The sequence below is a fragment of the Leptonychotes weddellii genome, chromosome 10, assembly GCF_054177405.1.
Source record: "Leptonychotes weddellii isolate Sample4059 chromosome 10, ASM5417740v2, whole genome shotgun sequence".
Lineage (NCBI taxonomy): Eukaryota > Metazoa > Chordata > Mammalia > Carnivora > Phocidae > Leptonychotes > Leptonychotes weddellii.
In genome coordinates this window covers 105,892,849-105,918,725 of record NC_138378.1, presented here as the reverse complement: position 1 = coordinate 105,918,725, position 25,877 = coordinate 105,892,849, and the positions used below count along the sequence as shown (strand labels likewise).

General features: G+C 42.9%; 3 protein-coding genes across 5 annotated transcripts in view; 1 reads left to right on the top strand and 2 right to left on the bottom strand.

Annotated features, from left to right (window-relative positions):
• Positions 1-12,186: 12,186 nt before the first annotated feature.
• On the bottom strand, positions 12,187-15,433 carry PTRHD1 (peptidyl-tRNA hydrolase domain containing 1). Its single transcript, XM_006741317.3, has 2 exons — positions 15,182-15,433; positions 12,187-12,532 (listed from the first exon to the last, which is right to left on the bottom strand). Exons 1-2 carry the CDS (start codon positions 15,431-15,433, stop codon positions 12,362-12,364), a joined length of 423 nt encoding a protein of 140 aa, XP_006741380.1. The 3' UTR covers positions 12,187-12,361.
• Positions 15,423-25,468, top strand: CENPO (centromere protein O). 2 transcript variants are annotated; one of them, XM_006741318.3, is made up of 8 exons: positions 15,427-15,584; positions 15,823-15,925; positions 17,171-17,340; positions 20,031-20,148; positions 20,834-21,093; positions 22,659-22,830; positions 23,579-23,742; positions 24,980-25,468. In XM_006741318.3, exons 2-7 carry the CDS (start codon positions 15,892-15,894, stop codon positions 23,713-23,715), a joined length of 891 nt encoding a protein of 296 aa, XP_006741381.2. In that variant the 5' UTR covers positions 15,427-15,584; positions 15,823-15,891; the 3' UTR covers positions 23,716-23,742; positions 24,980-25,468. The 2 variants fall into 2 exon arrangements, with proteins under 2 accessions (XP_081653243.1, XP_006741381.2); XM_081797117.1 differs by lacking the exon at positions 23,579-23,742 and having other exon boundaries at positions 15,423-15,584.
• The window catches only part of ADCY3 (adenylate cyclase 3), a 76,312-nt gene continuing 75,325 nt past the window's right edge, over positions 24,891-25,877 (bottom strand). For both annotated transcript variants that reach the window (XM_081797115.1, XM_081797116.1), the window contains exon 22: positions 24,891-25,781. In XM_081797115.1, the coding sequence (XP_081653241.1) occupies positions 25,599-25,781 (183 nt within the window). In that variant the 3' untranslated portion in view covers positions 24,891-25,598. The remainder of the gene's footprint in view (positions 25,782-25,877) is intronic.

The window sequence follows — 25,877 nt, the reverse complement described above, 5'->3', positions numbered from 1 at the left end:
TCCTGGGTTGCCTCTTCATTTACAGGGAAGAAATGAAACCTACATCCTGCAGGAATTGCCAAAGCCTCAGTGAACTAATGAGTCATTAAAGGATCACAAAAGAAAGGATCCCTGAAGCCAAAGATCCTCGAAGGCACCCTGATATGAACCAGTGAAAATTGGAAAGGGTCAAAGTAAAGTTGTGAGAGTGGGCAATGAGGAAATCGTACCTTTGGCCGTTTGCCCTATGATTCAACACACGGGTTCTGCTGTTTCTGGACCCAGGAGATGGAGTCGGGCAGCCCTTCGTAGCTACAGGACACCATCTCCATCACTGGTTTTTATATAATAACATTTATTATTAGTATGCAGATTACAGAGATGTTGAATCTTACTTAAGGAGGCTCCTTCATTTTGCCCTTGCATTTTATAAGATGTAGGCTCTTGTCTCTTGTTTGTGTGTTTTTAAAGCAGCCTAAATACACTGGCTAAGTAGGCCGGGGTAAGGAGGGTAAACAAATGTGATTCTAGAAGGCATTCCACACACAGTCCTACGTATAAATAGACACAGATTTGGTGGCTGCTCTCTGAAGTCATGCTTACAGGAGAATAAAAGCTTTTTTCCCAATGTTGGGATAAGGTAAAAATGATACTTGGCTTAGATGAGTCTGAACATTGATTTAAATTTATGCTAAGGTAGGGGTGGGAAGGCCACTAGAAAAACTAATAGAAACAACTGAGGGAAAAGTGAGGTTGCTATAGAAGAACTTCCATCTTCTTTATGGTTTGGCCAAGATAGGTTCATACCTAGAAACTGTCTCCTGGGCCCTGAGAGTCAAAGGAAAAGAAAGGACAGTTGTCTGTTTACAAAGGAAGCTATGCTGATTTCCTCCTTGACATGAACTACTCTCACCAGGAGAGCAGCTCCACTTGAAAAAAGTGAATGATTCAGAGCAAGCTTGATCCTTGGCCATTCCTGTACCTCTGAAAAAGATCTTGATGATTTAATTAAGCCCATAAATTCTTTTTATTGGAGAAAACTGCCAAAGGAAGCATTCCTCCATCCAGAACCTTTTCTGCCAGCACTAAATTAGTTTTCTTTATATGTTTTATTTTCATTGCCACAAGAGCTCTTAACAAGATTAAAGAAACCCAAAGCTCTGGCCTCATTCAACATGTTTTATTGTCTTTATCCAAGGCGCTAAGATGTGGAAGAATCCAGAGAGAGACGCGAACCCTGCCCTTCCAGAGCTTATATTCCACTGGGGAGGACATACGTACTTCTAATCACAATAGGACTAAGTGGTATCAAGGAGAGTTAGAAGTTGCTTTGTGAGTGAAACCTGGTCTGGAGGGTCAAGGAAAGTTTCCTTGCCGAAAAAATGGCATTTGAGGTGTGGTTTGTAGGATGAAGAGGAGGGAGCTCAGAGGGCAGGGTGACAATTCTGAGGAACTGCAGGTCATGGAGACAGGAAGGAACCTCAGAGAACTTTTTTTTTTTAATTGTTAACCAGTTTCTGAGTTCTCATAAACATTAGAATTATGTCAGCTGGTGAATTGGAAAGTAACTGAAATCAGACCTTGGCTCCAGGAGAAACATGAACCAGGCTTTGGGACCCTCACTTGGAAATTGTGGCAGCCTATAGCGAAGGTCTCTTCCATAACTAGCCCTGTCCAGCCAGAAGCACGGGCTTTTATATCTTTTTTTGCCAAATGGGCCACAATAATGTTGTAGCATTAGGGGAACATTCAGGGAAAACACATGTGCTTTTAGGTTCATTGTCTCATTCAATCCCTGCAGTCCTTTTGAGAGAGATGTTATAAAGAGAAAACAAACTGAAAGGTTATGACACAAAACATGGTTTATCAGGGGAATTGGAACCTGAAGCCAAGTCTTCAGATTCCAAATTCTGGATTCACCATCCTGGACTACATGACGGAGGACTGCTTCAGAGTCCGCAGACGTTAATCTCACCGTGGCCTCAAGCAAGGCTTTCTTCTATGAAATAACTTTTTTTTTTTTTTTAAGATTTTCTTTATTTGAGCGAGAGAACGAGCAAGGGGGAGGAGCAGAGGGAGAGGGAGAAGCAGACTCCCTGCAGAGCAGGGAGCCCAACACGGGGCTCGATCCCAGGACCCCAAGATCATGACCTGAGCCAAAGGCAGCCACTTAACCGACTGAGCCACCCACGCACCCCTGAAATAACTTTTAAAAACAGGCCTTGAAAACCAGGGTGGGTTGCGGGGGAGCCCAAGCGCTAAGAAGAGAGGACCTGGTCCTTCTCCAGAGGTAGTCCAGGCCTGCCCTTCAGAGGCCTAACTGGGGCTGAGCTTTGGCATCAGGTCAGGAAGATGTCCCACCACAGTTTGGGGAGAGGCATTCTAGCCTGCATAATCTAAACAGGAAATGAATTAGGGGCTCTGTGAAACTGCAGTGTCAAACACTTAGCTTGAAAGAATTTTGGAAAACGTGGGCTCCTTATGCAGCAGGTATAAATGAGAGACTGAGGATCACTTTTGTGAGGCAGGGCCCCTACAATTCCTCCTAGGAAATTTGGTTTCTTGGATCACATCATGGAGGCAAGAAATCACTTTTCTCTGGCTCTGGAGCCTTCTGCAAACAATCTTTTTCCTCTGCTGGAGTTTGGCTCCGGTCTAATCATTTGTATTCGTCTCAGAACTTTGGTCCTTTATGCAACCAGCAGAACCAACCAATGCCCACAAGTATCTGTAGCAAACCTGAGACATTCGCTTGAGAAAAGAAGAACAAAAATGTTTACAGGAATAATTTCTTCTTTTTTGTAAAGTGAGTTAGCTTTTTTTTTTTTTCCTAAGTAATCTCTACACCCAGCATGGCGTTTGAACTCATGACCCCAAGATCAAGAGTCACATGCTGTATCTACTGAACCAGGCAGGCACCCCTTAAAGTAATCATTTCTATTCCATCAGGTTTTCTTCCCACTCCAATGCCCAGAGGTCCTAAGGTGCAGGATAAAACAAAACCTGCTACCAAGGTTTATATATCCCATTTCTGATGATCTGTTGCCATACAGATAACTATGATAGGCAGTGTGGGAAGTACAGAGATAGTTGCCTGAAGCTGCTTCCTTCCTAATAATGGAGACTCTGCATCCATTAAGAAATACGTTTCTACTCTGCTAGGCAATATGCTAGGCTGATACTCTTGCCCTAATAATTTCTTAGTTTTTTTTTTTTTTAAAGATTTATTTATTTATTTATTTGAGACAGAATGAGAGAGAGAGCACATGAGAGGGGGGAGGGTCAGAGGGAGAAGCAGGCTCCCTGCCAAGCAGAGAGCCCGATGTGGGACTCGATCCCAGGACTCCAGGATCATGACCTGAGCCGAAAGCAGTCGCTTAACCAACTGAGCCACCCAGGCGCCCAATAATTTCTTAGTTTGTACAGCACTTTCACATACAATATGTCTTTTTTTTTTTTGCCATGCATTTTTTTAAATTTTATTTTATTTTGTTATGTTAATCACCATACATTACATCATTAGTTTTTGATGTAGTGTTCCATGAATCCCATGAAGCAATTAGAGTCTGAAGCTCAGATTTATGGTCAGGTGGCTGGGAAATTCTGGACACAAGAGTCAACCCTTAGGTTTTGTGATGAGACCTGCCGTTCTTTCCACTGCGCGATACAACTGTTAGAGATAACAGAACCTAGACAGTGACACATAAAAACTGGGAATCGTGATGCGTTAACAGTTATTCTTAGAAGCTTGTAAGGATTTCCATTTTGAAAATAAAACTGGGCACTAATTTTGATTTTTTTTTTTTATTTTAAATTTGTGTGAGGATGATAGTTCTCAAGCAAGTCCCTGTACTCTCCTGAGCAATTTCATCTTTTTCTTTGATCTCAGTACCACTTACATTGATAACGTATCTTACGTCTACTCTTCTAGCCAAGATAGGCCTCAAGATCCAGGCCTGAATTTCCAGCTGGTGAACATTACCACGTGCATGGATTCCACCACCCCAGCCCAGCACCTCAAACTCAATCACAAACAAATCACTTACTTCCCCACAAACACATTCTTTGTCCGTTATCTAGATTAATTGCATCACCATCCTATTAGTGGTCATTTTCAACAACTTCCTCCCACTCATCTCACCAAATTGCCAACAGTTTGCCTCTGTCGTATAGCTATCTTCTCCCTTCTAGCCCCATTAATCACAGACTGAATTCAGGACTTAATTATCTTTCTTTGGATGATTACAGTAACCACCTCCCCACCTTTTACCTTCATCTCTCACACAGTCTATCAGAGAAGTCTTTCTGAACACAACCTTCAGAGTCTTTTAATGACTGTTTCTTTCCTATAGTTGATTTGAAATCAACCTGCCTTTTAAGCTTCATTACCCTCAACGTTCTCTAAACAAACAATCCTGTCACACTGATCTGGTCTTCATCCTTGAATTTACTACCTTCGTTCTCACTTACATTGCCATATTCATTCTTTTTCCTCAGCCTTTAATGCTCCTCCTTTCTCCTCCCTACTTGTCCCTTCAAAGCTTCAATTTAGATCCTTTCTAAGAAGCCCTCCCCTGATCCACACACTTAAATTAGCCCCCTCTTCTGTACTGTCTTGCTCCAGTGTTTGGGCCTCCGTTGGCACTTGGTTAGGTGTACATCTGTTTCTCTTCTCCAACAAATTATAAGCTTTTTATTTTTTTTTATTTTTAAATTGTAAGCTTTTCAAAGAAGAGGTTCAAGTCTCTTCCCCCGCCCCCCCCCCCCACGCCGAGAGCCTTCCACATAGTAGGCTCTGAACTTCTCATTGAAGAACTAGATTCAGAAGCAGTATTTTAAATCAGGGAAAGGAGCTGATGGACAGAACAGGCACTGAGTTGTCTTCCTAGAGTCTGGATTGTTGAGCTAATGAAAAGTTGCAAAAGTGTCCAAGAGTCTGGGGCGCCTGGGTGGCTCAGTCGTTAGGCGTCTGCCTTTGGCTCAGGTCATGATCCCAGGGTCCTGGGATTGAGACCCGCATCAGGCTCCCTGCTCCACGGGAAGCCTGCTTCTCCCTCTCCCACTCCCCCTGCTTATGTTCCCTCTCTCGCTGTGTCTCTCTCTGTCAAATAAATAAATAAAATCTTTAAAAAAAAAAGTGTCCAAGAGTTCAAGATAAGGTCATAATTCTACCCTGATGATTATTCTCTTTTTTCATGAAATGTGAGCCCCACATATTTGGGGAATTTGAAGAACATTAGCTGTTACCTTTTAATACTTCCCCTTCTTAAGGATGGTGTTTTTATAAAGTTAATGCACATGTAAGTTACTCAAAAGTAATACTTTTATCACGCTCTGAAGCTTTGTGCTGATGTTAGCAATTGTATTTTAAATGAGAATTATTTAGTAAGCTAGACTTTTAAAGTTCAACCAAAACCAGCGGGGATAAAGGATCTACATAGAACATTATTTAAAGACTCATGCACATCTAAGCTTAGGCTTTAAAATTTCATCCTACCTTCTCTTGCAAGCTTTTTCCAAGCCTTTTATTAAGGACTTTTTCAAATGCGTATTAAAGTAGAAAAAACAGTATAATGAACCAGTTCCAAGTTTTAAAATCAGTCTTTGATGTGTGATTTTTATAACCCCAAATAAAGAGATGACTCAGGCACTCTGTCAATTTCCAGTTCAAAATTAAGTTGTGGTTAGCTTTGGAAACCTTCAGACTTAAGAGTTTGTTTGTTTGTTTGTTTAAAGATTTTATTTATTTGACAGAGAGAGACACAGCGAGAGAGGGAACACAAGCAGGGGGAGTGGGAGAGGGAGTGGTAGGCTTCCCGCGGAGCAGGGAGCCCATTGCAGTGGGGCTCGCTCCCAGGACCCTGGGATCATGACCTGAGCCGAAGGCAGGCGGCCAATGACCAAGCCACCCAGGCGCCGCAAGAGTTTGTTTGTTAAAGTATTACACAATAGCTACTTTAAAGAATGAGTATTTTAAAGAAATAGTAATAATAATTTATATTTTCAGTCAACAGATACTGATTTCTTGCCTACATTTGTCATTTACTATTCAGGCACTGGGGCTACATCAATGAGGAAAATAAAAATCCCTGTTCTCACAGAGCTTGCATTCTAATGAAGGTTGATTGACAAATGAGCAAAATACGGGGTGTGTCAGATGCTAAGTGCTGTGAAGAAAACTTAAGTAGGGAAGGAAGGACAGAGAGTGCCTCTGGAGGGGAGTGGTTACAGTTTAAAACAGGAAGGTCAGAACAGATCTTCAGAGAAGGTAACCTTTGAGTGGACCTAAAGGAGGTGAGAGAGTGAGCCATGGGAATAGGGAGAAAGAGCTTTCTAAGAGAGGTGTGAAGTCTTGAGGCTGGAGCTGAATGAATGAGAATAGCAGGAGATGAGGCCAAAGAGGTGAGGAGGGCCAGGATGGTGTAGGGTCTTGTAGACCAATGCAAGAACTTTGGCTTTTATTCTGACATGGGGAGCCATTGGAACATCTTAAGCAGAGGAGTGATGTGATCTTACTTGGGTTTTTAAATAATCACTTGGGATTTTGTATTGAGAATAGTTGTAAAGGAAGCAACTGCAGAAGCAAGTAGACCTGTAGGAGGCTATTGCGATAGTCCAAGCAAGAGATGATGACTTGGACCAGGATCAGACCACTGGAAATTGTGGGAGGTGGCCAAATTCCAGATGGATTTTGAAAGTAGGAACACACACTTGCGGACATTATCAGATGTGAAGTGTGAGAGAAGAATCAAAAGTAATTCCGAGGTTTTTGCCCTGAGCCAAACTGGAAGGATGGAACTTCCATTAACAGAGATGGGCGGGTTTAACTGTCATGATCAGTCTGATATTCCTGTTAGACATACTGGAGGCAGAGATATCAAATCAGCTGTTGGATATATATGGGTTTGAAATTTAGGGGGGTAGTTGGAGCTGCAGATACAAATTTGGAAGTTGTCAGCATATAGCTGGTTTTTAAAGCCAGGAGACTAAAAGATGAATGGAACCCAGTTCTCTCTCTCTTTTTTTTTTTTTTCAAAGATTTTATTTATTTGAGAGAGCACACATGAGCGGGGAGGGGGGCTGGTGGGGGGAGGGCAGAGGGAGAAGCAGGCTCCCCACTGAGCAGGGAGCCCAATGACATGGGTCTCAATCCCAGGACCATTGGAATCATGACCTGAGCCAGGGCAGATGCTTAACTGACTGAGCCACACAGGCGACCCTGGAACCCAAGTCTCTTAACTAGGCCATTTCTCTCATGTTAAATAATCATGTCGAAGTAGGGTTTATCCCAGGAACAAGATGGTTCAATATCTGAAGTCTTGCAATGCAATTCCCCACAGTAACAACAGAGAAAAACCATGATTATCTCAGCAGATGCAGAAAATGTATTTGCTTTTTTAAAAACATCCTATAAATGAATTTTTTTTTTAAATTAGCAGACCTGTGGCAGAAGGGATCTCCCTTAATCTGATATAAAGTATTTGCTGAAACTCTGAACAAATAATATACCAAAGGGTGAAGGTTTAAAAAAATTTCCATTACGGTCAACAGCAAGTCAAGGATAGTTGTTAACACTGCTATACGTGTGCTACAGGTACTCACCCGTGGAAGGACCTGTTCACATCTCCATAATGCCATAAAATGAGAAAAAGAAGTAAGCATAATGATTGCATTGAAAGACGCGAAATTGTCTGAGATGATAGTTCTATAGCATATACTTCGAAGGTATTGTTTAAATAGATCCTTAAATTTGAGTTGTTTAAATAATTCCTGTTAGGAATTACTCACAGGTGAGGCGAAATTACATAGCCATTAAGTAGCAGAGCTCAGCCTGAATCTCAGGTCTTCTGAGGTTGTCACCTGCCTGGCTTTTGTCATTTGTACCATAACGAAGTAAGATCATATTTCTTATGGTTCAATTTTCATTCTGCAGCCACATCATCACAGTCATGCCTTGATTATCTCCAGGAGCCTCCTTACTGATGCCCCAAGTTTCCTCCCCACTCATAGCAAATACATCTTGTACCTGTTGCCAAGTCAGTCTTCCTCTTGGATCCTTGGCATTCCTCCAGAATTCCTTACATCCAACGCTGGGAAGGAGGAGGAATACTTTATCCCCACTTCCGCCTTTATAGAGTGAGTTAAGGAACATAGAGCCCCTGGTTGCTCCACCCTTACTCTTCCTCATGCAGGTTGAATGAATAACCCACTTGGTGGATGATTGCCTTTGGTCCATGTTTCTCAGTTGGGTGGCACTAATCTCTCAAAGTTTAATAGATTGAATGTGGGGGATTTGTTCTATTTGTACTCTGCAACTTTGGCGATGTCTGCTCTGTCTGCTTGCTCTCCTTAGGACAGGAAATTATCAAGCCCATTTAGGCTATCATATAAAGCTGTATCTTCTCACCCATTGATAACAAAAGTGGTATTTTATTTCTCCATCCATTTTTTTAATCATATTTATGAAGAACCTACGTTCAGAACTTGGGTGCCACCTATTCAGCCTTTGCAACACCCCCACGGCTAAAAGCCGGACTTAGGCCAGCATTCAAGACCTGCCAAACCTGGATCTTAAAGTAGAGGAGAAGTCAGGGTTGTGTTAAGCTTAACATCAGAGGGCAGCTAAAACTGCCGAGGGCGAGGTTCTCAGCCATGTCTCTACACTGACACCTTCCCGTCAGGGACTTTGGTTCACTATTGCCAAGATTCTCAACCAGGAAGCAGTGCACACTCCTAGGATGGCATCTCAGAATCTGTGGGGGAAGATGTATGCTGATTAAATGACAATAAAACGTGATTTTAAATGCCCCTCCAGGGGAGCCCTCTGCATCGTGCCGGCCCCATCAGAAGCAGTGACCTAGGCATGGATTCTCAGCGCTACCAGCTCAGAAACTCAATTTTGTCAGCTCATCCAGTGATAATTGGACTCTAGGGTATTGAGTCACACAACTCACAGTCACAGGAGGCTGATTTATAATCTGGAATGTCAATTAACCAATTTAAATGGAAGATACAGCTTCCCAGCACTTGAACTACTCATGACCCCTTTTCAAACCCCTTTCTAGTAGTGAGATGGCTGAAAACCAAATTAGTAGCCAACTAGGAGAGGTTACGAGAAAACTGGACTGACAAAAGACCTGGTTTTCAATTCCAGTTCTGCCACTGACTCTGATCATGGGCAAGTCAAAGCCTTTTTGAATCTATAAACTTGAGACAAGGTGGCCTGCATCGCAAAACTGTCGGGATTGATTCGCACAGATGGAAGTCCTTTGTTAATTTCAAAACATTTTTCACATATAAGAAACTTGCCAAAGTATAGGAGATTCTTTTCAAGGATATATCACCTATCCTCGGGCTTCCAGCACAATCTTTGTTTTATTGGAGAATACTTTTTTTTTTGGTAAATTTGGTATTTTGGCCAGATATACTGTACTTCGCGCCAGATTCTTGCTCTCCATCTCGTTCCTTCCTGTAGGCACGTTATACGCTACCATAATGGGTTGGTTCTAAATCACACACATTTATTCTTCATCTTTTAAGCTGACTGCCTCCTGGGACCAGGCTTCTTCTAGACAGCACCGGAGTTTCCAATTCAGTAGGTCTGGGGTAGGGCCCGAGAATTTGCATTTCTAGCAAGTACCCAAGTGATGCTGATCTAGGGACCGCATTTCAAAAACCACTGATATAGCTCAAATGACAATGGTCTGAGCTTATACTCATAAGATTGGCTGCTTCCCTGCTACTAGCTTGCATTCACTCAGGATCAACTCATGGATTCCTGTCCTCTCCCCTCTTGGGTAGAAGTTTATGCTATTTGACCTCAGATCTCAAGCTTCAGGGATTTGCCTGAGCCGTTCTCTCTCAGCTCTATAGACTCATCTCTCTCTCTTGGCTTTATCACTATGTCTTACAGCAGAATTCAGAATTTAAAAAAAGTTTTCTAAGATACAGTGTCATGTAGAAACATTTTCCTAATAGCAGGGAGCGCTTCATGGATCTTGGATGGCATCACTCTCAAGCAGAAAGGGAATTAGACAACGGGGCTTACTTGACCGAAAGCTCTTTGAGGGCTGTGTCTTATACTATCTTCCTATGCTTAGGTTCTAGCTCCAAGTGCCCAGGCACTGTTCTAATGGGACCTGTACATACTAACACATTTAATCCACGTAGCACTCCCATAAATGCCTATTGTACAGATGAAGGAATGGGGCTCAGGGAAGTTGATGGACTTGTCCGAATTCACACAGTTTGAATGTATGAGAGCCAGGATTTGGACTCAGGCCATTTGACACCAGACTGTGAGGTCTTTACCACCATGCGATGCCATATAATACAGTGCTTAGTTAAGTCTGTTCAGTGTTTTGAAAGGCTATATACCTCCTGCTTCACAGAAGAAAATGAAGTCAACAAGGATGGTCAACTTCAACTTTCTCCCCTCTCCAGTCTATATAAACTCACGTATATATATATATTTCCCCACTTCTTTCTTCCAGTCTCATAAAAGTTTTCTCTCTCTCTCCATTCCAGGCCAGTCCTTCCCTATGTCCTTGACCCCACCTCTTCCCACTTCTTCTGGACTTTATCAGTTATTCCATTTAGTAACTTCAATCCCTCTTCTTCCTGGCCTCCCTCTCCTCACCCATAAACTTGCTCAGACATCTAAGAAAATTCCCCCTATGGGACCTAGCATTCACCTTTCCAGCCCCCATTCAATCATTACTTCCTCCCATCTGAGCTTCTTGAAAGAATGGTCCCCACCTCTTACCTCCTCTCCCATTCTTGTCTCAATAGACGACAGAGTCCTACCCCGATATGCTACTTCAACTGCTTTCAACAAGCTCACCATTATGTTCCCAAATGCTACATGTTTCCAGTACTTAGATACTGAAATTCCATGCTGCATTTGATTGAAACTCTACTGCGGTGGTTTCCTGGACATGGTTCTGCCCTCAGCACTCTACCAATTCTCTTATCCACTCTCCTAGTTTCAAATGACCACCTCTTGTAACGGAAAATCTTTGTATCTAGTATCTTAGTTGTTTTGGCATCTAGATGGGAGGGGGAAAGTATAGCCACATTACCTTGTACAATTCTTTCTGTATGAACTATCTACATATCTGTCTTCTCATTAGATTCTTAGCTACCTGAAGGCAAAAACTGTTCTGTTCACCCTTATTTTTTTCAGCTCCTAACATAGCCTGCCACCCACCATAGACTTGCAACAAGTAACTGCCGAGCAAATTACCCTTTATAACCTTTACTTCACAGAGGTCCAAGCAGTTTCTGTAGATGTTTCCAAATGCTTCTAGAAATAAGTAAAACACTGTACAGAGCATTCTAGATGTTCAGAGAAGGGAACTGTCATTTTGGGCTGGGTAAGACTTTGTGAAGGTGATTGAACTTAAGCCAGAAATAGTAAGTCCAGAGGTGGGAACGGGCAGGGAAGAGTACTAGCGCTTGACTCCCAGGCCTGAGACTGGCGGGCAGCAACTGGAGTGCCTTTGTTGAAACAGCAAGTTTGGATAAGGAAAGAGTAGTAGATAAACTTCAAATGCTAGGTAGGAAATATAAATGTGGAGGGTCTGAAAGCTAAGCTGAGGAGTTCTGACTTTATTCTATGGGCACGTAGGAGTCTCTATTTAACAGGGTGCTCAATGATCTTAAATAAACCTCGTGGCAGAAAGTCTGCTGGATTGTAGCCAGGATACATGGGAGGGGAGCAGACCAGTGGGACACTCTGATGAACAAAATGAGAGCCTGATGCAGGGTGGTTGCACTGAAAACTACCATATGGTACTTGACAAATTTCATCAAATATATATTTGTGTGTGTGCATGCAGATGCATGTTTTAACATCTTTGAAACTGAAACACATCCTAGGGTTAATCGCATGTCTTAATGGCAGCATATCTTCTTTCTTAAAAACATGTAAAATAATGGTGTATCTTAAAGTTGATATTGCCCTAGATTCAATGAGTATGATATCTGGATGTGAATAAGAAATCCAGAATTCAAAGGTAAAGTTTTAAACTTGGGTGACTGGAAGAACTCTTATTCCTAATAAAGAAGGAAGGGTGTTTGTTTCTTTGACCCCTGGATAGGAGTCTAACCAAATCTTCCATTTGAGAAATGACCCATGGACAATGAATGTTGCGGCTCACTGACTTTCCCCATCTGAACTAATGAATAATTAAAAATAAGAGGAAGTACTTATTAATGACAACTTTAATATGAACATGTGTTTGACCCTCAAGAAACATTCATAACTTAAAGGGAAGAGCGGGTTGCCATGGAGAGGAGTACATGATGCTTAGGGACGGATGGCATGCAGTTTCTGGATCCGGCTGATGCTCAAATACATCAAGGCAACTGATAACCTTAGTCATTTGAACAATCGGTACTTCTTCAAATACTGGTTCACTTCTTCCTTGGGGTAGGGACGGAGCGCAATGCAAGTGGCGATATTCTCAGGCTGCTCCAGCCAAAGCACGTGGTCAATGTTCTTCTGCTGCAGAGTCTCAGCCAGTTCCTTTAGGGTGCTTTCATCTGCAGCCTACCAGGAGCAGAGCACAGGACACAGACTGAATGGCCCATTTAGGAAGTGTCGGAAGGTAATGAATAAAAGTGTGGAGGGGGTTCCTCTTGACTCAAAGTGGAGGAACAGCTCTCTCAATGAAGGAGCTGTAGAGCATGTCTCCAGAAATATCAGCTTCACCGCCCCATTTGCATTCACTCTCTGTAGGACCTTAGATAAGCGGCCTGTGGGTAGGAGAGGGAGAGGCGTAATCTGCCCACTTCTAAAATGGAGATGATTTTTCTCTTCCCTCTTGAGATGCTGTATGCATTGTCCATAATTGTGCTCTCTACATTTTCTACTTCTCTTATGGCTGGTGCCCATGCAGCTGTCCCAATCCTTCAGCCAGCTCTGACTTAATTAAGAGTTGAGTAGGAAAGGATTTCTAACAACACATCACCTCCATCTCCATCCTTCCCTCCCGCCCAATCCCACCCAAACCTGAAGGGTTTTCCTTCTGCTGGGAGAGTTCCCGCTTGTTAGCTCAGCGGGCTCGGCAGGCAAACCATTCTCTCACATCCTTCTCCCACTGTTTCTCCTCATCCTTATCACCATGCTGACTCCCATTAACAAGAAGTATTGAAGCTAGCACTCAGAAAATAATGATAATTAGTGTGTTATTTGGCATAGGTATTCTTTTTTTTTTTTGCCTAGAAAGGCAGAAGCCACTAAGATAACTAGAGCTATGTCTTATCAAATTAGAGGATGCTGAGATTGTCACTCTTTATCTAGAGCCCTCTGGGCACAGCCATGCTGGAGAACTCATGGACTTCCCCTCCCCGCTCCTTCTTCAGCACCAGACAGCAGCATAGGACAGTGAGTCCAAACTCTCGCTCTGCCCCTGATTGTGTTTTGTGTGTGTGTGTGTGTGTGTGTGTGTGTGTTAAGTAGGCTCCACACCCAGTATGGAGCTCAACTCGGGGCCAGACTCACAACCCCGAGATCAAGACCTGAGCTGAGATCAAGAGTCAGTCACTTAACCAACCGAGCCACCCAGGGGCCCCAGGGATTGGACTGTGGGATCTTTGAGGAGTTAATGTGACTTAGCTGGGACTTTCTTTCCCTTTTGTAAAACAGGAATGATAACGCTTCTTAGCAGCAGTGACGATTCAATGACATTAGGCTCAGACTAGTGCCTGGCACATAGTAAGCACCCAATAAGTGGAGTTAGCCTTGGCATGGTCTTATATTTTATTGGTCTTTATGGCTACAGCACCACCCTAATTTAATCAGGAGTGACTCTTTGATCCCCTTCTTGAGTTACGGCTAACAGCTAGGAATCATCAGATGTCTTTCAGACTTAGGGGTCTCACCTAATCTCTGTGGGCTTCAGACCTCTTATCTGAGAAAAGGGGTAAATAAATATACTATCTGCCTGAATGTGAGGGAGGGGGGATATCTGAACCAGATGATTTCTTGAGCCCTTCTTCCTATAAAAAGAGTATAAATAAAAAGCTATTTGCTTCTTTTCTGTCTACTCAGATTCTCAAAACATTTCGCCACAGGTTATTGCCTGATGTTTTACTACCCAACAGAAGTTCTTCTCTTGACAGAGAATCTGCTTGTGCCAGCTAGCCATAAGGGTATTACCCCACTCCAGGATTCTGGTGTGTTTAAAATAAATTTTATAGTGTAAAGTAAAATATATGCTTAATGTAGAAAACTAGAAAGACTAGAGAAGCATTAGGAACTAACCAAAATCCCACCACGTGCTTAATATTTGGATTTATTTCCTTAGTTTTTCCTTCCAAAATCTGAATCATTTTGTATAGAATACAGTTCAGTTAGCATCACATAATGAGCACTCTTCCAGGCCAACTAAATATGCTCCAAAACCATGATTTATGCTAGCTTTATAATAGCACATTTTATAGGCATAAAATGAACCAATCGCTAGTGTTGGAAATTTACTAATTTCCACATTTTTTACTATTATAAAGTGCTCCTATGAATATTCTTGTACTATACAATGCTCTTTGGTGCATCTGATTATCTTCCTAGGATACATTTCCAGCAGCAGAACTGACAAAGGGAAAAGGTAAGGGTAAGATCTGTTTGGCCATCTGCAAAAAGAACCTGACCTCTTATTTTACACCGGTGGTGTCTGGTATTTATGATGCTAGGTTCAACTTATATTAGGTACACATTTACTTTAAAATAATTAGGCGTCATATTCCGGTAATGCTTCAGTTTTACTTCACTTGCAATAGGGAACCCCGTGTTCTTATCCCTTCCGAATCGGTTTTTCGGGGAGGGAGCGGGACAGTACCTTTGGGCGTCGCAATAAAAGGCCGACCCAGTGCACAGGTAGAAGGGCAGGGCCTGGTTCCACCGGCCTCCACCCTCACAGGCACCTCGTAAGAGCGACGCGGGGGAGAGCGGACGGGTGCGGGAGGCATTAATAACCCGCCCGACGTCCGCTCTTCACACAGCCAGACCCCGTCCAACCAAGGCAAGGCTCCGGGAGCAAGAGCGGAAGCCCCTGAGCCCTTTCCAAAGCTTAGATGTAAACGACTCCTCCCCACTACCGCCGTACCCACGCTACGAAGTTAAATCTGGGCCTCGATACCACACCCACTTCCGGTCTCGACGGCCTCGGCACCCCTCCCCCTCCGCCGGATGCCTCACCTCGAGGACCACCTTGCGCATGCGCCCCAGGTCTTGGAGGTAAGCGGCCGTGTGCGGGTGGTCGCGGTGAATGTGCAAGGCCGAGGTGGCTGCATGGCAGGCCTGCGCTACCAGTGCGCCCGCTGGCCAGGAGAATGGAGCCTGCGATAGATCCTTTCGTAACACCAAGTATTGGACTAAGATCTGCGGCTCCGCGCCAGAGGCCGCCATCTTCCGGGCCCACCGAAAGGCCACACCTACTCCCCAGTGCATGCCGGGATGAGGGAGGGGCCCTGAGCGCAGCCATGTTTTTGTACGGCGGGGGCGCAAAGCACCCTGGGTCCGATTGGTTTGATTTTTTTTTTTTGAAGGCTTGGACGGCGGGAACTCTCATCCTCGTCCTGGGTGAGCGAGAGGAGCGGAGGTAAGGGGAACATAAGACCCGGTGACGGAGGGGCGGTGACCAGAGTGGAAGGCTGAACGGCCTCTTACAAAGCCGTGTTCTGGGGCGCGCTCAGGGGCAGGTAGACGGGGACACCGCCAGCCGGGACCGGGGAACGGGAGGGGCGGGTCAGGGTGTCCGGGGGCCGGCGGTGCGTGCCTGAGTTGTGCGCGTCCTGCCGTGAATAGGTGTGACTTTCTTGCCTTTTTACTTCTACCAGCAAGGAAATCTGGGTCCCTATTGCCGCTTTGCTGCCCAACTTCATAGGAGGGCCTGTGGAAGTCTGAGGATGGAGTGGGCGAATGACGGCAAGTCCAAAGGAGGTATTCACAGGGTCGCCTTTTCCCCCTTATTACTGCTGCCACCATGATGCCTAGTTAAACGAGCCCTTTCCTCCTCTGACGGATGTGTGACCTCGCCTGTTTGGGAGCATTGTGGTGAAAGGAACCAACTGCAGACTGAAAGGGACAGGCAGCTAAGATCATTCATTGCACAAGGAAATTACTTCAAACATTTCTAGGCTCCGGCCCCTTTTTAAACCGATAGGTCGCGTTCATAATATGCCCAGTGTTTATATTTCAGAGCTACAGTTCTAGCCAGTGAGGTCTCTTTCCAGGATTTTTTGGGGTCACTTAGGCATTACACTTGTGGAAGGGTCGGTGCCAGGCAGTGACTTTGGTGTTGGTTAGACCTAGGTTTGAGTCTTGGCTCTGCCATTAGAAATATCGTGGCCTTAGGCAAGTTATTTTACCTTTCTCTGCCTTAATTTCTTCATCTGGAAAGTGGAGGCAAAGAATAGCCTTAAGGTGGTGGTTGTGGAGATTAGATAAGTATTTAAGTCTCTTCAAGCACATGCTTTAATTCTTTACATGGTTTGCAAGTAAAGCATGTAGCACAAGTGTCTTAATATGTAGGAAATGTTCAGCAAATGCCTTATTGTTAGACTTGATTGGCATTTTGAAACTGTGACCTTTCCTGTATTGGTCCTTAATCTCCTGGGAAATGAGATTTGCCTCTGAATTTCTGTCCAACCATGAACTTGTTTTCCTTTTTAATACCCAGTCTTATTGGTAGGCAGTTCCCTCTAGTGTGTATCTTTATAGTCCTGTGTGAATAATACTTTTCAGAGCTTCAAAGTACTTAATTTAAGTCTCTCTGGATGTCTAAATTAGTGCATTAGCACTTTGGGAAAACATGTATAAAAGCTAATTTAAAAAATAATTCTACATTTAAAAAAAAAGTTTCTGAGAGTCTGAATTTGGTGACCCCATTTTCCCCTGAGTCCTTATTATCATGGGTAACTGAGATGAGTTATATTCAGAAAATGCTGTCTTTGGACAGTGTCCTGGTCAGGGACTGCTTGTACATTAGTGCTGAGCCTGTGAGGTTGCTTATCATGGATTTCTGTTGTCACCTCCTCTGGTTTTATAAATTGTAGCCAATGTGTAACATGTTAGCTGACCAAAGTTCTGAAAAAAGAGTCACCCTCTGTCCCCCCTGAAATGCTCCCTGTTGCCAGAGTTAGAAATCCCTGGCTTCTTGTGAAATTGCCTTTTTACTTTCCTCAGGTGTTTTAGCTCACTTGGAAAGACTAGAGATTCAAGTGAATAGATCCCGTAAAAACTTAGAAGATCCGCAGAGAGCACAGGCAGTTGAAAGCGCTCTTGGGACCAAGATTCATAAACTGAGATGTCTGCGAGATGAGCTGAGAGCTGAAGTGAAGCAGCGTCAAGCCAGAGTGAGTGCAAGGGTGACCTTAGCAGGTTTTCCCGGAGTGAAAAGAGCAAGCATGATCTGGGAATTAGCAAATTTGTATACTGGGTTTCACCTGTGATCTTACTGGATTGATTGCAGCCCTTGACCTCTCAAGTGATCAGTCCTGTAGAATCAACTAATACTAGTATGAACCAATAATTGTCAGACATTACTGATAGGCCAGGCAGGTTCTTTGTAGTAGTCTCTTAGCCCGAACTCAGAGACATGAGCCTGTTACTTCAATCTCAGCCTGACTTGAGTCATTGGCACTTTTGTCATTAGCGCCATCTTTCCCTTACCCACGCTTGAAACCACACAGTGAACTTTAATTCTTCCCTCTTTTCAGTTTTCTCTCAAGCCTGGGGTCAATCAGCAAGACATGTCAAATTTTCCTTTAGATTGTCTTTGTACTTCAAGTATTTGGATGCCAGGATTATTGCAGTAGTCTGCTAGTTGTTTCTCTTTCTGTACATCTACTTCTCCAATAACTCCTGCACGGCCAAGAAAATGCTTCATAAAACACTACGTCATTGAACTTCATGTAAATGTAAAAAGTATAAACTCTTTCATGTCTGACTTTTTTTTGCTGAATGTTCTGTCTGTGAGATTCATCCAAACTGGTGCATATAGTGGTCATTCTTTTTTATTGCTGTATAGTAATTTCATTTTATGACTAGTCCACAATTTACTTACTAAATTATACTGTTGGTGACATTTGGGTTGTTTGGGTTGTTTCACTTTGGGGCTGTGAAACTCTTGTTCCTCTCTTTTGATGTAAAAATATGTACTTTTCTATTGGGTGTATACCTTGCAGAATTGCTAGGTCACAGGGTAGGTATATTATCGTTAGTAAATACTGCCAAATAGTATCTGGAAGTGATTATACCAATTTTACATTCCCAGCACCAGTGTATGAGATTTCCATTGTTTTGCATCTTTACCAGTACTTGATATTGTCAGTTTAAAAAAATTGTCACTCGGGTGGGAGTGTCATAGTATCTCATGGTGGAATAATTTGCAATTGCCTTACAACTAATGCTGTTAAGTACTTGTATTGGATACTTGAAAGTCTTCTGTTGTGAAATAAGCTTTTCAAGAAGGCTTCTGCAAAAATGTTATTGCATTGTCTATCTCTTACTGAATTGTAGAATCTTTACATATTTTGGGTATGAATTCTTTGTTTGGGATATGTATTATGAATTTTCTCTTAGCCTGTGGCTTGCCTTTTCACTCTCTAATGGTATCTTGTGATGAAAAGAAAGTCTTCATTTAAATGAAGTTTGATTTAGGAATCTAACTTTTTACTTACTGCTCTTGTTTTCTTTTAATAAATTTTTGCCTAACTTAAGATGATGATGTTCTGTGGTATCTTCTAAAAGCTCTATTGTACTTTTTACTTTCAGAATTACAGTCCATCTGGAATTATTTTTGTGTATGGTATGAAATAGAGGTCATATTTTTTTTGTTTTTCCATATGGATACCCACTGCATCCAGTACCACTTTCTGAAGTCCATTCTTTTCCCATTGTATTGTAATGGATCTTTGGGGCCACTGTGGGCCTGTTTCTGACTTCTGTTCCATTGGTCTGTCTGTCTTTGTCCTAGTACCAGAGGTTCATTTACTGCTAAGTGTTGACACCTGTCATATATGTTGTCTTCTTCAGAATTATCTTGGGCTCTTCTTGGCCCCTTGAATTTTACATAAATTTGGGAATCAGCCGTCAGTTTCCAAAAACAAACCTATAGATTTGATTGGGATTGCATTGAATCTATACACATAATTTGGGGAGTATTGAAGTATTTTCAGTATTGCATCTTCCAGGCAGTGTACATGATCTATCTTTCCATTTATTTAGTTCTTCAATTTCTCTCAGCAGTGTATATAGTTTTATGTGTAGAGGGCTTAAATCATTCATTATATTTATCTTTATGTATTTGATTTTTCCTGATATTACTGTATGTGGCAGGGGTCAGCAAACTTTTCCTGTGTAAGGCCAGATCATCAGTATATTAGGCTTTGTGAGCCAGATGGTCTCTGTGGCCGCTACTCAGCTCTGCTGTTGTATTGTGAAGCAGCACAAACAACATGTAAATTAATGGGTGTGTTCCAGTAAAACCTTATCTACAAAAATAAGTGTAGAGTTAGGTTTGACCCACAAGCCTTATCTTGGTGAACCCTGATACATGGTATTATTTTTTAGAAATTTGATTTTCAAATTGTCATGTAGAAATATATTTGATTTTTGTATATTGGACTTTATATATCACAGCTTTGCTAAATCCACATTAATTCTGTTTATCTCTCTATTCTTTTGGGATTTCTACATTTGGAATCATGTCATATGCATACAATAACAGTTTTACTTCTTTTCAATCCTTGTAGCTTGTTTTTCTTGCCTTATTTTATTAGCTGAGATCTTCAGTATATTGTTGAGTAGAAATAGTCTTAGGGTCAACCTGTTTGCTCTAAATTTTGTATAGATACTCTTAGCAGATTAAGGAAATACTCTTCTGTGTCTAGTTTGCTAGAGTTTTAATTGTGATCAGGTATTGAATTTTACTAAATGTTTTTACTGCATAAATTAAGGTGGTCATCTGGCTTTTCTTCTTTGATTAATGTAGTGATACATATTGATTGGTGTTTGAGTGATAATGACTTACATTATTTTATAGGTTAAAGCATCTACTGTCAATGTAGAACCTGACCAAACACTGGAAATCAGTGAGCAAGAAGTTGCGGAAAGAAGAAAGGAAAATGTGAAAGCCATTCTGCAGGCATATCGTTTTACAGGTATAATTTATTTTCTGACCTGTTCCAGTCTGAGTCTCTTGTCTCTAGTGAGTTGGTTTGCTAGATATATTATTAGTCCTGGACTTATTTCATGAGCATGGGTTTTTGCCTTCCTCAGCATACACACACAGAGCTGGCATACTATTTGTAGGCATCTTGACCTACAAAATTGGCCTCCTTTTGCAGAAGATTGATTGGTGGCCAGCTTAGATTATTCATTTTAGCTATTCAGTGTGTTTCAGAAATTGTACTAGAACTGCCTTTGCTACTGGCTGGCTTGATGCCACTGGTCAAATAGTTTGCACCCATTAAGTCTCTGTTTCCCCATTAAAAGGGATTTATCCTGCCCATTATCTGTGGCATAGAGGATTGTGGAAGGAAATGGACTATTGTACATTAGTTGACACTCAGAGGAAAGTAAGAGGTAAAATGAAAATTTCAAAATCTCTTCTTCGATAATTTGGGATTAGGATGTTTTATTTTTCCACCAACCATCTTCTATGGTTTTAACAACTCAAATTCAGAGTGAGCCAGAGTGAGTGAGAAGAGTCTATGATGTTCCTTCAACACACGTTTGAACACATACTGTATGTACGAGGCAGTGCTGAAGCGAATGGCATATGCAGCTGAAGAACATACTCCCTTTGCTGACGTGTGTTGAGAGGTTTCATCTTGTTTGCTTCAGGGCTCAGTGGGAAACTGACCAGCCGAGGGGTCTGTGTCTGCATCAGCACTGCTTTTGAAGGAAATCTGCTGGATTCCTATTTTATCGACCTTGTCATACAAAAGCCACTTCGGATACATCACCATTCAATTCCAGTCTTCATTCCCCTAGAGGAGATATCTGCAAAACACTTACAGACTAATATTCAGCACTTCCTGTTCTGTCTTTGTGAATACCTAAACGCTTATGCTGGGAGGAAGTACCAGGCAGATCGACTTCAGGTATTTTGTCTGGGATTTTTTTTTTTTTTTATAGATTTTATTTATTTATTTGACAGAAAACACAAGTAGGGGGACCGGCAGAGGGAGAAGCAGACTTCCCGCCGAGCAGGGAGCCCGATGTGGGGCTCGATCCCAGGACGCTGGGATCAAGACCTGAGCCGAAGGCAGACACTTTACTGCCTGAGCCACCCAGGCGCCTCTGTCTGGGATCTTATATAGCATATTTTATGAGCCCAGAATAGGCTTAAAAAGGGAAAAGGGGGGGTGGGCAGGCAAGTTTTCTTTTGTATTTTAAAATGTTTTCTACTTCTGAGCCAGAAGTTTGACCATTATCCTTCTGATGCATGTTTCTTATTTATATCCAAGCTATTTTCCACCTTCTTCCCCTGTTGAAACTCTGGATGCTGTTGAAGCATGGATACTGGTTAAGGGATTATTTACTCCTTGATGGTGGTCCTCAGGTTTTTATACTTGACCCTTTCTTCCCTTCACAAAGTAGTACAGTCACATCTCATTTTATTGTACTTTATTGTGCTTCGCAGATACTGTGTTTTTTTCTACAGATTGAAGGTTTGTGGCAACTCTGTGTTAAGCAAGCCTTTCAGTGCCATTTTTCCAACAGTATTTGCTCACTTTGTGTCTCTGTGTCACATTTTGGTAATTCTTGGAATATTACCAATTTTTCATTATTTGTTATTGTGATCTGATTATTGATTACGACTCACTAAAAGTTCAAATGATGGTTAGCATTTTTTAGCAAAATATTTTTTTAGCAATAAAGTATTTTTAAATTAAAACATGTACATTAGTTTTTTAGACGTAATGTTATCGCATACTTAATAGACTGCAGTGTAGCGTAGCATAACTGTCCTGGGAAACCAAAAAATTCATTTGACTCTGTTGCAGTGGTCTGGAACTGAACCCACAGCGTCTCCAATGTATGCTTGTGTAGTTTCTATGCTTTTAATTCACAGGGATTTATAGAGTACCTACTGCGTGCCAAGTGCCTTGCTAAACCTTAGGTATAGAAGCAAAGCAGAAGAATACATAGGGGAATACGATCTATCTGTCTAAACTCTGGCCTACCTTTTTGGGGTTGCAATGGAGCTAGGGTTGGGCTAAAACAAATCTTTTTAAGTAGACGGGAAATGAATGCAGGTAAGGAATATGTGACTTTTATAAGCTTGGTGTCCTGTTCCCCCCCGCCCCGCCCCCATGCGTTTAGAACACCTCTGAAGCTCTTGGTTGTCAGTTAGACTGACACGAGAGTGCAGACACAAAGCATCTTAGCCAGCTCTACCAAGACAGTGCATCTCCCTCATGCCCCGGCCATTTATTTAGTGCTTTCCGCAGGCCTTTCTAGGATGCCGCCAACTCTTAGTTATAATCTTATAAATCTTTATCATTAGTCCTTTTTACAGGCTTTTCTCTGCCCTTTATTTCTCTGAAATTTGATTCACAGGCCCTGTTTTTGTAGATGTGTTTGAAGTGTCACAACCACTCGCTGCCTTTGGAACTGTAATCATCATATATTTGGTGTCTGTTTTGATCCCCACCCTCCTCAGAGTGACTTTGCAGCCTTTCTGGCTGGGCCCTTGCGGAGAAACTCACTGTGCAACTTGCTGTCGTTTACTTACAAAGTGGAGCCACGGGGCCAGTCGTTCCCATTTTGTGCCAGGCTGCTGTATAAGGACCTCACGACAGCCCTGCCAACTGACGTCACCGTTACGTACCAGGGTGAGGACGGGTGCCTTGACGGAGAAATGATAATGTGCTCTGTGTGATTCAGGTTGAATGAGACAGGGTAAAATAGGTAGACTGTATCAGTGGGACCTCCGGAGACCCATTCTTCTGTTAATCTACTAGAAATTTACTCAGTAAAATACAAAGAATATTTTCCTTCTACCATTTTTCCTCTCCTCTTTGTAAGTAGTAAACATAATTACCCTAGTTCCCACCTCCTTTGCTCCATCTGACTCTGCCAGTGTTCCTTCAGTCGATGATTTGTTGTCATTGGAGACCCCTCTTGAGGAGAGACAGCTAATGAGGCTGAGTCGTAGGGTCACTTGTAGTGAAGAGAGGCAAAAGACTCATTTCAGTAAGAAGCCAATTATACAAATAACTATACACTTAGCTCTCTAGAGCCTCTTCTGTATACGGGAGTTTTTTAGGACTGGCTGAGAGAGATCGTGTTATTGTTTTAGTTAAATGTACCATAGTAATGTGACATGGGCAATAATGAAAAATAGGATCAAATATTTTTAGGAGGTGGAAGTTTTGAAGCTGCCACAGATTTCACACCGTAGGTTTTAGACTTCTGGGCAGAGTGTGTTCGGGTCTTGAAATTTCACTGGTCCAGTAAAGGGCAGTCTCAGCTCCAGACCAGAAAAAAAAAAAAAGACCGGTTACATGGGTCCAGAACATCAGTGATCTGGGTTCTGATTCCCCCAGTTGCACTAAATGAGATTGATATAATCTGTTTTAGGAATGGATGCATTATCCCCTGCCTGGGAAGAACAGCGAGCATCCCATGAAAATCTGTTTTTTTCAAAGCCCCTACATCAAGTGTTTACTTCATTTGCAAGAAAAGGAGAAAAGTTGGATATGAGCCTGGTCTCCTAGAATATTTTCATTGGGAATACGTCAGAAGTGAGTAAAATAATTCTATGCACAGTCCCAGGCTAGGTCCTGGCAACTGAATACTGTTGAAAGGCTCAGACCCCTTGCCTGGGGCCCGTCCTTGCAGTGAGAACGGTCACATACCTCATCAGGGTGGTAAGGGGCAAGTCTGGACAGTTGAGGTATTGATTTGATATGTTTTAGCTGAAAATCAGACGGATGATGGGGCAGAAGGCATTTTGTGAAAGAGGGAGTATGTACCTTTTAACGAAAGAGTATTCCTGATTTTTATGAAAGCTTTAAGTAATTCTGCCTCATTTTCCTGAGACTTTTGAAAAGAAAGTTCTTAGAACACTCCAGGTTCCTGATATGACAGGAATAACACGGTTAAGGAAAGTGTGTTTGATCTTTAGTTTGAAGCAGTATGTTATAAAGAATACAGTGTAAGTACTGTGGATAATCAGGCTCTATGTAGCTAATACTTTGTTTTCTAAACATGTTTGTAGAGAGTTGAATGTATTAAGTCAGCTATAAAAAAGCATGATCAGAAGTCTACTCAAACTCAGTGGTTGTAAAGGGCAGCAGATCCCCCCTCATCTCACTGCTGCAGGCCCTCAGCCACAGTTCCGCAGCTGTCTCCCCCCATCTCCTGGTCTTAGTAGTGGGTCATTTCTCCTTATATTATAACCCTGGTCTCAGCCTTGCTGACAGCGTTCTGTTATAGAGATGGTGCCCAGATGTGAAAGCCTGTGTCTGGTGGGTCCAGCTATCTCAGTGCCTGTCCCTGCTTTGCCCAGTCACAAATAGGAGTCCTTCCTGCCCTGGGCCCAGAGCTGCATCCAGGCCCTAACTCAGTCACTTCCTGGACCGGATGACCCAACCTACGTGTGTGGGCACCCAGGGGACAGATAGAGTCCACTTGTACCACCATTTAGAAGAAAGCTTGAGAATAATCAGACGTCTTAGTTCAGGCCCTTGCCTTGCAGGCACGTGGTAAGGATGCGTGGTGTGAGTTAGCAGAGTACCGAACCGAAGTTTCACAATGAGCACATTCAAGTTGAATAAAGCTTTTAATAAAACAGTCTTGTTCTTTATCAGTACCTGTAAATTCTCTTTTAAAGCAGCAGCAAAGGCGACTGTAGCAAGAGCTCAAGAGGCAAGGCAATATTGGAAAGTGGTTTAACAGAAAGTTAAAAATATAAATGTAGAAGATCTGTTTATATATTTTTCTCTCAGAAATAAATTCCCTTTCCCTCCCTCCCACCAGGTAAAAGGAAATATTGCACTTTCTGCTCTCATGACTAAGGTGGCAGGGGTTCCAGAAGAACCTTTCAAGATTATCAGGAACATCAGCATGAGGGCCAGTTCACCTAACCCGGACCACATGGAGACGAGCAGGTCTCCAGCTTGAAAGACTGCTTCCAGGTGAGCGCTGGGGAGCAGAACACTCGCCTGCTCAGCTGTCAAGTCCTGCCGAGTCCTCGTCTGAAGCCCAGCTCTCCCATCTGTGCTCCCAGCCCAGAAGCAAAGGCAGCTTTGTTCCACCTTGGACACATTTCCTGCTCACAGTGGCCATGGCCTCTCTGGGGGAAGGAGGGCTGGTCAGACCCAGAGCCCTGGAAGGATTGTTCCAGTACTACACCTAAGACCCCTACTCTCTGAGGAAGCTACAGGCACACTGAGGAATAGTATGGCCGCCCTCAGAGCTCACGTATCCATGAACAAATGAAGACTTGAGGAGATTTTTAAACCTAAAGTCTATGTGAGTGTGCACTTCAATTTGGGAATGCTGGGACTTGGTCATGTGTCCTTTCCCAAGGCCTTTCTTTGATTCCAAAAAATGGGTTCTCCCTTCCCATTTGGACTGTGGTGGGGCTGGAGGCCATTCAGGAGTTGTCCACCACCTGGTGGGGCAGGGTGACCGAGGAGCCGTTAGGGAAGGCAGCTGGCTTCTCACGCCCCTTCAGGAAAAAGGTTAGCAGTTCCCCCTTCCCTTTCACAAAGATGGGCCCTCGCCTCACAAAGCGGAAGCCGTACTCTCGGAGGATGGCTTGTGTTTCTTCCACCACCTGTAGAGGGGGAACATCGCGTGAGCTCCGAGCGGGGCAGCAGGTCCCAGAGAGCCGGCCCCATCTGCGCACCAGCGGGCACAGCCGGAGCGCTCG